General features: G+C 35.0%; 2 protein-coding genes and 1 long non-coding RNA gene across 4 annotated transcripts in view; 1 reads left to right on the top strand and 2 right to left on the bottom strand.

The window, feature by feature from the left end:
• Positions 1-531: 531 nt before the first annotated feature.
• The window catches only part of LOC144841888 (uncharacterized), a 17623-nt gene continuing 1284 nt past the window's right edge, over positions 532-16870 (top strand). The window contains exons 1-2 of the long non-coding RNA XR_013612056.1: positions 532-806; positions 16183-16288. This is a non-coding gene — a long non-coding RNA (uncharacterized LOC144841888). The remainder of the gene's footprint in view (positions 807-16182; positions 16289-16870) is intronic.
• LOC144842456 (protein mesh-like) lies at positions 1770-8004 on the bottom strand. Its single transcript, XM_078698902.1, has 10 exons — positions 7891-8004; positions 7303-7492; positions 6593-6688; positions 6026-6153; positions 5142-5480; positions 4725-4859; positions 3338-3500; positions 2835-3101; positions 2371-2683; positions 1770-2040 (listed from the first exon to the last, which is right to left on the bottom strand). The coding sequence occupies exons 1-10, from the start codon at positions 8002-8004 to the stop codon at positions 1770-1772; spliced, it is 2016 nt and encodes a 671-aa protein (XP_078555028.1).
• The window catches only part of LOC144841880 (sushi domain-containing protein 2-like), an 18851-nt gene continuing 14653 nt past the window's right edge, over positions 12673-16870 (bottom strand). The window contains exons 18-22 of one of the 2 annotated variants that reach the window (XM_078698159.1): positions 16444-16602; positions 16174-16276; positions 15609-15659; positions 15278-15307; positions 12673-14775 (exon numbers count right to left, since the gene is read on the bottom strand). In XM_078698159.1, the coding sequence (XP_078554285.1) occupies positions 14721-14775; positions 15278-15307; positions 15609-15659; positions 16174-16276; positions 16444-16602 (398 nt within the window). In that variant the 3' untranslated portion in view covers positions 12673-14720. The remainder of the gene's footprint in view (positions 14776-15277; positions 15308-15608; positions 15660-16173; positions 16277-16443; positions 16603-16870) is intronic. The other variant, XM_078698160.1, reaches the window with a different exon arrangement.

Here is a 16870-nt window from a genome sequence, read left to right as displayed (position 1 = left end):
TTTCATATGCAAATAAACGTCTTCTGAAGACATCATGTAGTCATTGATTTGAAGTTCTGCAAAATGAAGCCGTCATTCAAATCGAGGAACGGCAAAACGAAAATATATAATATTACAGAAAGAAGTGTGTATTTTTAGTTATATATTTACCAATTTACTACATCATAGTCATTGACATTAAAGATGTATTGTCCCCCAAAAACCATGAAAAATAATAATTAATAAAATCAGACTTTGAATAGATTATTTTGTAGTTTTAATCAAGTTAATCACTTCCGTAGACAAAAAACGGGAAAAAATCATGTTTTCACTTGTAAAATGAAAAAATAAATGGTTATATTTAACCAAAAACCCATTGGCTGGCAGCCAATTTGACTATTTTTTGCTTTAACTGACAGTTTTTTAGGTAAATACTTTTTTTTCAACCAAATTTTTGGTCAAAGTGAATAACTATTAGGTGACGTTAAAATGAATTATTTTTTCAGGGGGACAACACATCTTTAAGGTAAAAGCAATGTGTGACCTATGTACCTGGTCTAGGAGGCTGGTAGCCATTACAATCCTGCGATGGTCGATATGGTATGAAATACTGATCACAATCAGACCTAGTAGAGCAGCACCTAATGTATGGCAAGACATCACTTGTGTAATGGGAGAAGTAGGGAGCAGTACTCGTTTGGTCGAATGGTTCTCTACCAAGATAGTGGTACCGATGGATGTAACCTGCATGCAAATTATCAGCTATATTGGCAAGGTCTCCGTTCAAGTCGTAACAACACTCTAAACCTTCTCCGTTGGAACTACAGGTAGTAAATAATCAGATTATTTATCTTGTGTTAAATTTTTTAATAATACAAACAAGTACAATGTCAACTCGTAGGGGTGGATCCATGATGTTTGGAAAGGGCATGGTAGTCAGGTGGCTTAACAACAAAAAATGAGGAAATCGTTACACGGTGGACAAAAGTGCCAAATTTGGCATGGAGCTTCGTTGGGACCTACCAATTGATTTTTGCCTAGGAGCCACTCTGGTCGTAATTTATTTTTCAAGATGGCGACCAAAATCCAAAATGGCCGCCAATTGGAAAATCACACTTCATTTGTTGCAGAAGTCACATATAGGCAAATGAACTATCAAAACATAAGTATTCATGGTCATTGAAACATATTTTAGACATGTTGCATGACATGGGTCATTCGTTGTTAAGATGGTCGCCAAAATCCAACATGGCTGCCAGTAGCCTAAACTGGAATATCATTCTGGTTGCAGAAATCGCAAACGAAGTAGGAAAACAAGGAGTAGGCCTAATCATGGTCATTAAAACATATTTTAGACATGGTACATAATATAGGTCACTCGTTGCAAAGATGGTGGGAAAAATCCAAAATGGCTGCCAGTAAACTAGGAAATCACATACAGTATCTGTGGATGGCAGAAGTAATATGTAAATGAAGTAGCTGTAGTAAATGGTAGAGGTGATATGTACATTACGTAACTGTAAACAAAATCTATAACAAAAAGTTATAAGCATTTCAGTTTTTGTTTCATTAATGTTGTCTGGTATGTGTACTGTACATGTAAATGGTATCCAAACTAACAGACACCCGCTTCTATTGGTACCATTGAGTTACTTAAGTTTGAGGACAAATGTAAATACTTTTACCTTACCGTACCTTTATTGAACATTGTAATTGTGAATGAATAAAGGTATAGAGAAAGAGCGAGAGACCAGAGTCAACTTGACTCCTTCCACAAACAGTACAGTAGTTTACCTGGGACTGCTGCTACGAACACAGTGCACAATATCATCGTCATCTGAACACGAATCCTGAACTGTATTTGAACATCGTGGACTTGGCTCAAAGCGTTCCCGATCGACCAAAGCACTCTGTAGGTTACATGGACACCTCAATTCACCACTTGAGGAAAATTCTTCTCCATCCAAATTTGACCATGATATACACCATGCAAGTAAATTTAAATCATATTTGTAAAATATGCTCACATCAAATGGGTCACTCCAAATATATAATGCAAAACTGTGAACAGATAAATATTATTAATGCAAACGTGGAAGCTGTAATAGAGGTATATACCTTCATGTATAACAATACAACATCACAAGAGGTTAGAATTGATCTAAACTGATTCAAATGATAGCAAAGTTATTCCATTTCCTTTTAGCACGAATACGTTTTTGTTGCTTGAATTTGGTATTCCAATTTGATGGATAGTAATATGTTTTATTGACGAATATCAAAATTTACATCTCAGATAAAGTCTGAAGTCTGTTAAAATGCTATCATTAGCAACTTGCCGGTCTTATAATTAAACTTGAAAAGGATTATTGAAACACATTCAATACTTACTCATTGTTACCGCCAGGTTCCTCGTCACCTTGCATAACACGAACGACTCCAACAAGTTTTGATGTATCCACTTTAAAATTTACAGGCACAAGATATTCATAATTGTCTTCTGCTGTTTCTAATTGCATATCATTTACCATATTTACTATTTCTAGGTTTGTTGGATTATACTCATCATATAAAATAATGTCAATATCGAAGAAATTCCCTGGCAAGGCGTCTGCCCTCCACATAACCGTGTATCTTTGCAAATCGTCATCGTACTCAAGGCGAGCTTTTGGCGCGACATCTTCGGTAACTTCATCAACACTCACTACAAAACAAGAACATGTGGGTAGAAATAAAACCACAATGTGCACATGCTTGAATGTTGGCCCTCAAGACTGGGTTTAAAAATATTATCGTTTTGGGTAATTTACAATACATCAACATAAATTAAACATTCTCTTTGTTGCGCTGCTTACCTGCTGTATAAATTATCTGAAAGCCAAATGTCATACCGCCATCCTTTAAAAGAAAAACTGGTACTCTACCAATGCGCAGTAACCATGGTACCACACAAGACACTGTGCGTTCGTTTTCATATTGACACGGTACCTCTGGTCCGGTTTCAGCATCAATGAACTTGCACGTGACAATGTCTTGATTATCGAAAAATGGTCCTTGAATGAATATCCTTGCACCACCCAGCATGGATCCGAAGGAAGGATATGTAAGGATTGAGCCACTATCTGTACACAAATAATGTATGATTATGGTATCGTACGGAATGAACCACTATCGCATACAACTACTGACTATACACACAACTTGACTATCACACGCAATACATGCAGCAATGACTATCACTCCCAAGTTAATAATTGGTTTCCATATGTAAATAAACGTCTTCTGCAGACATCATAGTCATTGACTTGACATCTGAAAAATGAAGCTGTCATTGAAATATTTAGAGTTATATATTTACCAAAAGTTTTGCAGTCATACGATACTACATTTTCCTCGCTGATTTTGAAAATGTATCTGCCTGGCTGGCCAACATTGCTTGTTTCATCAATATCCACTATGGCGTTTGTCTGAGATTCAGGCACGTTATGATGCCTGAATTCATCACCAGCATTACATCCAACCTGAATATTAACAATTAAGCATTAATTGTAATTACTGTATGCTGTTATATTTTCTACCATCAGTAACTGAGAATGCGCTTCATAAAAAGACGATATAGTTTCGTTACCACTAGAACGCAACGAAAGGATGTTGTAAAGCGCAAGGCAAATAATTTGACCAATCACAATTGACATGGATTATTCTAATTGCAACTCACTCCTAGTGGGAACCAAGCTTAAAGGCCAGGTGCGGGCAAAAAATTTCTATTGATCATACATTCCAATAATTATCGATCTATAGTTTCCCCTATGTTTCATAATTTTTGGGATTTTATTTGTGTTACACAAGCTTGTTGAAAATAAGCACTTTCTTATCAGTGGGGGGATAGTTCAAATTACACAGTAAAATCTCTATTCTTTTGTACACAAATTTTGTAAATAGAGAGGCATTTTAAAAAGCTATTAAAAATAAACGGTGTGGTAAAAAATGTTATCAGATGAATAAATATAGGTAATATAACTTGAATATTACATTTCTGGTATTTTTATTCAACTTCAGATTTTTATTTTCATGCTATAGCAAAAATTATCCACCGTATATCCACCATCTTTTTTCACTTTCTAGGGAGTCACCAGACATGTTATTACATTAGGTTAACTACCTAACTACTGAAAAAAATGTCTTCCTGGTTTTCATGGCAGAATTTTGCCAAATTTTGTATTTGACCATATTAATGGAAATTCATGTTTTTTCGTCTTGATTTCTATTACAAATTTTTTATTTATGTACTATTAACCAAATATTATATTTAAAATTCATGCCTGTACCTGAGCTTTAAATAGGTATCACTACAGAAATCTTTTCCCGTTGTGCCACAATTAAATAAGGTGTTGCATTCAAATTTTTCCTAATATAAGGGTATTTTATGTGAGAATACCATCGTACTTTCTTTTCTGTTTACAGTTTTCTCCCAATTTAGACATCATTCCGAAACATCATTCCTGAACAGTTAAAAGCAAGAATATACTCTATAGAGATATATCTAAATCTAAGTATAAAAATTAAAAATATATTGTTCTTTATCAATCTAATTGACAATTGCCTAATACTACTAGAAAAATGTTTATTTTATGTTATATTTTCTTACATCATTTTTAATACTGGTTGGAATCAATATTCTCCGGGGAAAACCGTATGTAAGACATTCTGATTCCAACCATCAAGTTTAATAAACATTGATATACCTGGGCTGGTGTGCCACCTAGGCCTAAACTATCACCACCACTAGCAGTTCCAGTTGTCCACTGTATATCACCATAGTTGAATATGGTGTATGATTGTATACCATCCATAACTAGAATGGCTTGGAAGGTGTTTGTCTGTTTAAGGGAGAAAATAACATAGTATGAATCACTCTTTAAGTGTTCAATAAACTATTGGTATATGTTTTTACCTATTTGTACCTGTATATTAAATAGAGCATTGATAATTCTGATTATCAAGCTTTGAAGCTATTGTCGAATGCACCTCTATATAACCAAACGTGCCTTACTTTCAAACCCAGTGGCAGATCCACAAATGTCACTCCTCAGCCCCACTTGGTTGGACTGAGGTAAGAAGATTTTGGGAATATGGACACCCAGGTAGCCGGACATACTCACAATGTGACTTGTTGACTGGTTACTACCATAATACGCGACTTGGTCCCAAGTAGCTACCAAATACCAAATAAGCTGAAATTTCTTTCCAGTATACATAACATATTCGTTTACGATGTCATCGACGGCGTCAGCTAGGGATTCATCGTCACGCCTTGTCATTTGTCGGTAGTAAATGGTACCACCTTTAGTTGTATCAACATCCGCCCAAAATGGTGCAATGAGTGACGTATCAACAGTTATAGAAGATACGTTACTCACTTGGTCCGATGTTAGGGGAAAGGGTTGCGATGAAAATGTCTCCTCTTCCTCATCAAATGAAATTATCCCATTTGTGTTCACCTACAATTAAAAAAGACCAGTATAACAATCCAAAATCAAATTTAGCAAAAATTACCTGCTCCGATCATATGATATCCCAATGGTATAACAGAATAACCCATCGGATTTTGCAGATGCCATACATCTTGTCTGTTGACAGAGATAGCATGTATTAAAATTATTTAATACACCTAGACTTGTATCTCAATGACTTGCGATAGTCAGTTAAGATTAGTGACAGTTTCAGAATAATCTCTTATAATCCATTATAAAATAGTATACCGTACTGTAATACTAAAATAAGGTATTGAAGTTTGAATTTTACAAAATGTACTATTACTGTGAAATAATACACAAAAGACTCTTATCTCTGCGGCGGAATTTTCACTTCTCATATTTTTAGACTACAGCCATGTATATGGCCTTGTTTCCATCCGTTTCACATATTTAAAATTTCTCTTTTTGCCAGTAATAAATGGAGCTTTCGTTTCGATGACCTAGGATTTACGTATTGTGAGTGTGTGCTCGGTCGTCGCCACAAATCGGAAGATTAACCGTTTACGTACAAAAAGTGATTCGTGTAGTTCATCGTAAAACGGAAAGAACGTTAATAGATCGATCCTGCCCGAAGATCCATCGTCGATAACCGGTACAATTTCGTCGTTGAAATCAACACCATATGGAAACATTAATTCTGTAAAATTAATAATGATAATAAGTTAGACTTAAAACCTTTATTCGGTATATATATTTTTTTGCGAAAATTTAGAAAAGTACAATTAATATCAACGTTAAAAATGCAATTTTTATACCCAAGACTTACAGAATAATTTCAGATACAATGTTTCCAATAGAAATAGGCCTATACCTCCAAATATTGAGAATTTGAAGTTTCGGTCTATTTGGTAATTTTCAAGAATCTACAGTATTTTACCAAAATGTCGCCGAAAATGTTTTATTGAGGTATATTATACCTCCATGACCAATGGGTGGCTGATTTTCTGATTTGTTTAGTTTTTCTAAATAATTCAATAATCGATCCAGAGAAAAGTGGGGATAAGAGGAAGCTTAGAATCTCTATATAGCTTTTTTCTTGCTTTCTTGATATCTTCAGAAAGATTCTGAAAACTTACGTTCCGTACAAGCATCATACGTTGCATTATTTCGAATATAAGGAGTAGGAACTGGGCAGATACTCCTACAGTCGTCAAACCTACGAGTATCATCACCTGAAATGAAACAGAAATAATAGGTGAACATCATGTGACTGAGATACAACCACGTGATATATCAACTTATGGGTGAACATCATGTGACAGAGATACAACCACGTGGTAGCCTATATCAACTTATGGGTGAACATCATCATGTGACGGAGATACAACCACGTGGCAGCCTATATCAACTTATGGGTGAACATCATCATGTGACGGAGATACAACCACGTGGTATATCAACTTATGGGTGAACATCATGTGACAGATACAACCACGTGGTATATCAACTTATGGATGAACATCATGTGACAGATACAACCACGTGGCATGATAACTTAGGCTGCTAGGCAGTATCTTAACACCATGTTTTCTAGGAACGGAAGTACGGCGCCATTTTTTTAGTGTTTTTTTTTAATAATGGATAACGATAAAGAATTGTGTAAATGTATATAGCTCAACCATGGACAAAAATTTACTTAATTTGACCAATCACAAGCAATGGATTGTTCGAACAACTTGCTTGCGTTGCGTCTACGTCATGCGTTGCGTCTCTAGTGGGAACCAAGCTTCATTACGTCATTTTATTAATCAATCACGCATTAAATTATAACAAAAGTATCATGTACCTTCTGTAGATGTTATTATAGCAAAGCAAACTCTTTGCCATCTCGGCGCTGCTACCAGGTATGTCCTTATTTCATCGGATAAAATATTCGCAAACTCGGCATCAGTCAGACTTTTCTTTCTGTCAAACGAGTAGCTTGCGAATGATCCAAATTCGGCATCAAGCGCCTGCACTATATTCTTTAATTCTTCCTGTAATACATTGTTGGAATTAAATAATACAATGTAGTTAAAAACGGAATTAACTAGAAATTTGCTTGGACAATGAAACAATTTTCTCCTGATCCTGAAACCAAGCTATATTTGAATGTGTGTGATCTATAAGCCTATACGCATAGTTTTAGATATTTGATGTTAATGTCGTCATGTCATTGTGGACGTTGTGCTAAGTGAGAATGATCCCCCACCCCAACTTCGTCACATGGGCACTGGTCGATGTCTATCGCCACAAATCGAAAACTCCTATTATTTTATCGTTCCAGCCAAACACTGCAGTGCTGAGTGAGGCATTTAGTTAATTAACTTTTGATTTCTAATCTAAATTGGTCAAAATAGATTTCAATGTCAACATGTTGATTTTACAATTATACCTTCAGTAATTGAGTTGCTTGCTGTTCTGTAATACTTTCAAGTCCATCTCTCACTCTTTCAAAGTCGGGTATTCCAGAAAATAGTCCATCAAATATTTCTCTACCATCGTCCATTTCAAATGAATATCCAACAACCCTTCTTCCAACACTATTTGTCGAAGATATTGGTTGAAAGATTTCGTGCGACTTTACAAAGTCCACCACTATATCTAATTCTGAATCCGTTAATCCCCCAACATCTGACAAAACCAACAATGTATATAATTAAAAACATGCGACTAGAGCGCGTGGGGAATGTGGACACCCGATTCTGTAGGTGTCATTAGATACCATCTAACTGACTATCGACAGTCAACTAGGAACGTTAAATACTATTTAATAATGTTATCTCTGTGGTCTATCTGCATGAAATGTATAGCTGACTGCCACTAGTCAGTTAGACAGTATATCATGAAAGCTGCAGAATCTGGTTAATGGGAAAATGAACCACCATAAAAGCTATAAACTGTAGCCAACCCAAACGAAGCTACATTCAATTAATTGATGTAATGTTTGCTCAATTTTTATACATCTATTTCCTCATTCCATACAGTATTCGTAACAAAATCGTATATAATTTAACAATAGTTTGAATAAGAAATTATTTTTGCTTCATAGAATTGTTTTAACATTGTTGTGCGCTTAAATGACCAATTTTGACCAATAACAATCCCAATACCGTACCGTACCAACTTAATTATATAGCCTCTGTGTGAACACAAACTCCTCAAGTGGCATTATGCCAGCTGAGATTTGTAAATACAAACGTTATGTGAACCGAAACGAACTAACAAATTTAAATGAAGACAGGTGGACCGTGGCGTGTCATTATATAGTTTTGCCATCAAAATTATCAGGGAGATTTATTTTATATCTCCCTGGAAATACAGTATTACAGTATACGTACACTGTGTACAAAAGCTCTGTCTACACTATCCAACTAGTTTGACAAAAAATTCGTGATATATGCCCGAATATGGTTACGTCGTGTACTGTGTATCAGCAAAAACGAATGTTAATTGTTCGTATGTTCACCATTTTTTTTATTTTACGAGTAACCCTCTGTACCGTGGGGCATAGTCCAGCAGCCAAATGCCTATTTTTTCCATAACCCTGCAATGTTTTTTATAGTTTTTTTTTTTATGGATTTTGATTCTCGATAACATCAGAATGAAGAATTTTTTACTGGACGGCTGTCAGCATTGAGCAATTTGCATAATTATCATAAACAAAATGGCCGCTATTTTCATAAAACATGCTTATATCTGGAAATACTGGACGTAGTGAGCACCTAAAATAAACATTTCATTGTCTACATTACTAAAAAAAAAATATGGTCTGCGCTAGCTCCATATCCCAACTACTGTTGTCTGGTTCTGTAGACTTGTAATTTCGTTTCATAGTATCAATGTATAATTTCATTTTCCGGGAACCTAGCAGCTCTGCGATTAATAATATACCTCTTGGCATGTGTGTACGTTTTATGTTCGCGTATATTTTCTATGCTACAATTTACCCGATAAATATAGGCAGTATTTTGAACGTTAAAGGTCATTTTTAAAATTGAAAGAATGGATTGACATCGCATCGGACCTCGTGAATGTGTTTTGCACGCAGTATTTTATTTTATTATGTATTATAAAAAATGGAAAAAGTGGCTACCCTAAATCTGATTAAAATGGTCTCAAATGACGCTAGAACGAGTTGCTTCCGGGGGCTTCGCCCTCTGGACCCCCATCGGGGGCACAGCCTAGTGATGCTCGCATAGCCCCCTCGTCGGGAAATTTAGCCCCGCGTCCGGAAGATCCTGGCGCCGCACCGCTGCTACATACGTATATAGTATTTGTTCTCATGAATAATTAGCTGCATAACACCTGGTAAATTAAACCGCGAGGGAAAAAAGAAGTGTTAGGCTGTACTGAGGCCTAGTCTGAATCACGATGATAACCCGGATGATGATCATTGTGGCTATTGTATATGTTAGAAACTTTTATAGTCCTAATAGTGGTTTTAATTGTTTTGTAAAATGTAGGCCTAATCATTTTACTTACTCTGACTACAGCACACAGAAACTCCAGTAACAATAATTAAGACAACACACAGTGACATCTTTGCTGACCCGATCTTAATGTGAAGAATCAGGAAATTATCGACAAAATAAGCACTCTGCCTCTCTTTCAATAATTCCTCAACCTCCGTTCCTTATTTCAGTCAGGAGCAGAGTCACCACAAGCTGGACTGTCTACTCGTTTCTCCCCGGTTTAAAATGTTAAAATTAAAATAATATATGTTAAAAACTGCCTCAATTTATTAAAATGACATGTTTCGGGCATAACTCATCATCAGGTGAAAAGAACACTAGGTATAGCATAACAAATATGTTTACCAGTCACAAGAGTTAGCCAATCAAAGATGGTAAGACGAACAAAACATCATTGTGTACGCTATTTTATTTACAATACAATGTTTTATTAAATAGAAAACCCTACACTTCGGAAAAAGAAACCTCAAAATACCAATAACAATATTCATGCCAACAACCTGTTACGAACCGGCTATTAGCCATATACTGCATTGTATTGTGTACAATAGGAATAAGCAGTAATAACAAAGTTAAACGGCCGTCTATTCAGGCCCCGCCATAGTCTGGGCTCCAGACGGAGTTTTGCAAAAATATAAATATTTTTGCACATATGGCGTTTCATACGTGTATTACTTGAGTTTGGATACTCCGTCTGGGGAAACACGCATAAGTCACGTGGTTTGACACCAAGAATTCTTGGTGCATAAATTATCCAGTTGACTAGTTTCAGCCGCATGCCATTGGCTACTCACTCGTACGTCGTTTTAATATTCATATTTCAGAATTTCAACGACTCAACATCTAAGACGATGCGCATGCGCTATGTTACGTTTAGACAATGTGTACTTGAGTACATTGATGAAAGTTTTTGAAGGCTAGAAATGATTTTATATGCCTAGTAAGTAGTAAACATTTGATGAGATTTTTCCCAAGAACATGAAAACTCGTCTTGATATGATAGGCTAGCTTCTCCGCCAAATCAAACATTGAATGGATCATTTATTTAATTCCCACCCAGACCCTGTCCTGTTCTGTGTGGTGGTGTAGCCCTGTTGTGTGCCCGTCGGTGGTGGTATGTACCTTATTGGCGTTTTATTTGGCAGGTCATACGTACAAGTTGAGTAGCCCTACGAAGGAGGCCTAGGCCAGGACTAAACAATCAATAAACAAAACAACTTGGCAACACGATTTTATATTTCAACAGTTGTTCAGTCTCGATCGTACATTCAGCACTGTACGCACTCGATATTTTTCATTTTGAAACAAAATGATCATTGGTTGATTCGAAATCCATATTTACATACCGCCCGCCCCATATAGCCAAATACGGTAAGATAACCTACGTCATTCTTATCGGATGTTTGCGGTCTGCAAATCGATTTCTATACGTGTTTCACAAGTCTGTATTTTCAGACAAAAATCGCGGTCGAAATGAAAACAAATAAATAAAAAAAAAAGACAATAAATACAGACTTGGGGCAAGTCTAGCCCCGCCATTATTTGTACTAAACATTACTAAATAAGGAATAAGTAGGACAACGTTCAACGTGTTTACAAAGTAAATTTGCTCAAATAATTTTGTTTATATTGGCCTTAAACGGGCCTACTCTGCTTACGCACACAAAAGAAACATAATAGGCCACCATAACAATAGGCTCAATATTATAATTCTATGGTAGGCCTACTGGTAGGAAGTTTTTCCGACCTATTCCTAAATCATTTTTTACAAACGTAAATGTTGAAAAAGTATACTAGTTGGGGAGCCAGAAATGGTTCACCTGCACCCTCTAGCAAACTATATCAACAATGTTTTTGCTTCCTTATATCAATACAAATCAATTTTTGGCTGTTGGCCGAAACAAAATTGGGATGCTTGGTCAGTACAGGGGCCAAAAGGTCAATATGGTCAAAGTTAGGACTGTGCGTAACTTGGTAACTACTGGGTGTAATATTTGCAATAGGGTTGGTGAAATTCAGTCCAAAATACGCAGAATTTTTTCCAAAATACGTCAAGTTGAGGGCGCTATACTAATCCAAAATACGCGAGTCTTTCCAAAATACGTCGACTTGAGGGCGCTATTCATTTTCCAAAATACGCGAATTGTCCAAAATACGTCAACTTAAGGGCGCTATTCATTTTACAATATACGCGATTTGTTCAAAATACGTCAATTTGGAACCGCTTGTGATTTTCCAAAATACGTCAACTTGAGGGCACTATTAATTTTCTAAAATTGGAAAATTATCCAACTATTATATGAAATAACTATTATGGTAGATTTCAAATTAGGTAACTTGAGACCATAAGTACATTAAATTGAAAGCGATGTTGGTCTGTCGAGCTCGGGAAAAATATCAATTTTGTAGATCACCAAATATATAACACATACCTGACTATACTTGTACATGCTGTTTTTGTAGCCGGTTTATGCCTCATTTAAACTAGCTACGTCTGGCAATGCAATCGTACATCGTTCAGACACTATTAATGTATATTTACACACAACACAAATAAGTTAAGCTTCCCCAGTTTATTCAGAGTATACATATTTAACAATACATAATATTATTTCTACTTGTACTTGTTTGTTTTACTCTAAGAAACTTTTTTTTTAATACATTAAACTGTAATTTTACCTTACACTCTCAATATGATACATTTGGAAAGGCTCTCGTATTTTTGAAAAAAGTTTGCCGCCGTCAAGTTGACGTATTTTGGAAAATTACTAGCGGTCCAAAATTGACGTATTTTGGACAAATCACGTATTTTGAATAATTTATAGCGCCCTCAACTTGACGTATTTTGGACAATTCGCGTATTTTGGAAAATGAATAGCGCCCTCAAGTCGACGTATTTTGGAAAGACTCGCGTATTTTGGATTAGTATAGCGCCCTCAACTTGACGTATTTTGGAAAAATTTCTGCGTATTTTGGACTGATGTTCACCAACCCGACTCAATATTTGTTATTTGCCAAACTACTCAGAAGACCCATATTTCTGTTTACTCTAATACGAAACTTTTGCCAAAAGTGGACAGAAACTACTGGTCAAGAAATTTGCCATATGAAAATCTCATCAACAGCTGATCAGAAAGTGATAATTGTAGTCTTACTCGCAAAGTATATGTTTATATTTGTCCTAATGTAATAAAAATATTTTTGCTTTGGAGCACACTTTTCATATCTCAGAAATTGTTGGGCGGATACGGTCGTAGTTGGTGTCAAAATACTCAGAAGATACATATTTCTATTCACTTTAATGGACAACTTTTGCCAAAAATGACCGTGAAACTTTATTTTTGACCATTGGTCAAGAAAATATCCATATTAATATCTCGGCAATCACTAGTCAGAAAGTTATAATTTTGTCTAAAATTACTCGAAAAATATATATTTATATTTGCTCTAATACAACAGAAATACACAAAATGTTAAAATACACCTTATTTTGGCATTTAACCTATAGCTGCTACAAACATTTTTGCGTGGAGCACACTTACATTTACATTTAATACATGTAATAACTAGCGAATGTTGTCTTTGCTTAATATCAAAATACACTCGTATTGATATCACTCTAATGAACAAGTGCCAAAAGACATATCATGACCACTGATCAAGAAAATGACCATAGAAATATTTAGCAGGTCACAAAGTGATAGGTTTGGTCTCAAAATACTAGGAATGAATATGTTTAAAAACCCAATAACTAGTTATGAAAAAGTGGAGCCTTTCTTGTAAAATGTCCAACAATGCTATCAAGAACACTTAAATAATGTTATATTTGATTGGTGACTTTATTTGGTCCAATACAACAAATACAGTAATTACCTTTACTGAACTTCATATTATTTTTTTAAAAATAGGCTAGGGCGGATTCTTCCAGTTGAAATCTCCTAAACTAAACAAACTGATACTGAGATTACGTACTTTACTTGCACAGTACTAGGTTTGACAATGTCTATACCACCCTGGTGCTCTCAACTTGAACATGTACTGTATTTTAAACTGGCCCTTTCCTAAAATAAATTCCTAATTTATTGCTGAGACCCTTGAGTATGAATGGAAAAGACACTAATGTGGTTATTACTGTATAAACTGGTAATATATAATATAATAAAAATATACATTATAATTCAATTCTTAGCATAAATTATTTACATGGTTTAGCCCTATAATTCTAATACAACATTTTCTCTACTAAAGATTAATCAATGATCATTGGTAGAATAATAAAATAATCATCTACTGCTATAAAACTACAATAATTTATTTGGTAACAAACTACAATTGAATAGATATTTCAATCAATACACACACCTCTCTAAAGCCGAGTTGGCTAATAAATGCAACCCCCTCTCCACTCCACCCACTGAGTAATAGTGTTTACTATTTAAATATGTTTTAAATGAATATTATACAAATGCAAGTTCAAAATAGAGCCTTTGTACCGATTTGATTATACATTTGCTATATTGCATAAATAGTATAAAACCGGATTTTCAGTTTGTGTTCTTCTTTTTCTTTTTTTCAGTATTTGTACTAATTTGAGTACATTTGCTGGATGCAATGATAACCTGCACAATTCCAGGTGTTTACAATTGCATTCTTCTTGTTGAATACAGCTGTGTATACGAAACAAGTCATAGTTCACATTTCGCAGTCATTCTGAGTAAATTAAACTAAGCATCAAACCGTTCTGTATTTATTAAAATAATCTTCTTTCATAAGCTGGATTTGAAATTCCACCATCGTACGTTGGACTAAAGAAACAAGAAATAAAATATTGTATAAATTATAGTTATTGTGGTATGGTGATCAGCAGTAACCTTTTCAGTTCAATTTTAAGTAAGTACAATTATTTGTATAGGCTTTCCCCACTTAATGAAGAATGTATGTGTTACTGTTAGTCATTCCCAGTCATTAGGTGTTCATATGCCATATATAAATACTCGTAGGGAAGTGGCAGATCCAGGTTTTTTAAAGTGGGACCCAGGTCCTAAAAGTGCCTGGCTAACACCTCCACCCCCCACGTATCTGCCTTGACTTGTACCTTTGCATTGTAACTAGCCATCTTTGGCAAGTTTAAATCAGATATTCTCATTTGACCATTGTGATGGCAGGCAGAATGTTTAAGTATACCTGATCCTTGAAAAGGATCCACTGTACGAACATTGAATGTAGCCTCAAAAATAGAAGGCTTAACTCCTAATAATGTTTGCGGTTTATTGTTTTTTAAGAGAAATATAAAGACTTTATACTCACTTGTCAACTAAGCCTGTGTCACCATGTTCTCTATAAAATACAGATTTTATTAATATGATATAAGAACTTCAAATAAAAACATGAAAGATATTATGTTAAGGCAGGGAATGTAATTTCACTCTTCCCTGGTTAAGGTAAGACTCATTGTAATGGTTTTTGATGTAGCTAGAAACCTCTAGGAGGTTGGTGTCCCGGTGTCAAAAAGTTAGAGTGGGTGGAGAATACATAACAGTATTTTTCAGGGTGGGTTATTCTCGTGGAACGGTATAAAACAATCTTTAGACTGGGGGAGAAGGCTTTTCAATATTATTTACTCTTTTGGTACACTTACTTGACAAAAGATGTTTCTTGGTGTTTTCCAGCCTGTGATCTTCTACTAGATCTACAAATAAAGATTTGATATGAAGTAAAAAACTAATTTCAATAGGAGTTCTGTACTTAGTGGATACTTTGTGTATAAATACCAAGACAGAAAAGTAAACTGTGAAGAAAATCTTTCTCTTATATGTTTTGTTAAGGTAAGAGTTCATTGCATTGAGGTTACTTTTTTGTAGTGCCATGTGGACAGTCAAAATGTCTCGGCTTTAATTTTTGGTAATTATCATTACATTTTTTAGTTGAAATTGCATGCATGGGTGACTTTCTATCGCCCTCTTTTAGATTTTGACTCCGATTTCAATAAGTAATGTTTTTACTACAGTAAAACCAATGCTTTGAGACATTCTATTCAGGGGACATTTTTCTGTGAAAGTTGCACAACAATATGCAATATTTAACACTACTCAGGAGATGCCCCTATTAAGGAGACACTTATTAGTTAGATCCCGAATCCCTTAATTTAATCTACTGTAATTAGTAAAATGTCTCACAAGAAGACTTGTTTTTATTTTACATACCTTCTGCAGCAGAAGCACCAGCAGCATAAAATGCTAATAAATATTAAAAAGAGGCCAGCAGCAGTAGCAGTAACACCAATTATAACATACATGATGGGAAAATCTAAAAGTAAAGGTAAGCAAAGGAGGATTTAAGTATATATTTTATAACTAATTATACAAATTACAAACTTAGAAATGATACAGCATTAAGGAAGGATATATACCTCCAATCGTCTAAAACGTATAATTGATTCTAGTATAGTTTTATTTTAATGGAAAAAATGTTACCTTCTTCACAAGTGGGCACACTATCAGACACCATCCCTCTCATACATGTTATGGAAGACTCTCCATTTAACGTATAACCATCTTCACATGTGAAGTATAAAGTTTGCCCTTTGAATTCTTTAGCTCCATTTTGGGGGGCTTCTACGTATTCACATTGGTCTGCAAATAAAATAGAACAATTTATTAGGTATTGCACTGATTAAAGAATATAGAAAAGTGTTTAAATGAGAATTGATAGAAGAAGTGTTCAGACAAGAGAGATAGATACTGGATGAATTGTGGAAAGTAAAGTATTAAGAGGAGATGCAAAAAAAAAAAAAAAAAAAGAATCTGATTGGAGGAACATGAATACAAAAGAAGAACTGGTATGGTAGGATGGAATGAGTGAGTGGAGATTAAATAAGAAAAGGGAAAAGGATACATTTTA

Source organism: Antedon bifida, chromosome 5 (genome assembly GCF_963402885.1).
Source record: "Antedon bifida chromosome 5, ecAntBifi1.1, whole genome shotgun sequence".
Lineage (NCBI taxonomy): Eukaryota > Metazoa > Echinodermata > Crinoidea > Comatulida > Antedonidae > Antedon > Antedon bifida.
This window is presented reverse-complemented; position numbering and strand designations above follow the sequence as displayed.

What these genes read in the sequence shown, in the direction of transcription:
- LOC144842456 (XM_078698902.1), bottom strand. Translation starts at nt 8,004, where the DNA reads ATGGACGATGGTAGAGAAATATTTGATGGACTATTTTCTGGAATACCC. An exon ending in TATAATAACATCTACAGAAG is followed by an intron (nt 6,689 to 7,302) that starts GTACATGATACT and finishes GTTTCATTTCAG; the next exon opens with GTGATGATACTCGTAGGTTT. An exon ending in TAGGTGGCACACCAGCCCAG is followed by an intron (nt 3,501 to 4,724) that starts GTATATCAATGT and finishes GTTAATATTCAG; the next exon opens with GTTGGATGTAATGCTGGTGA.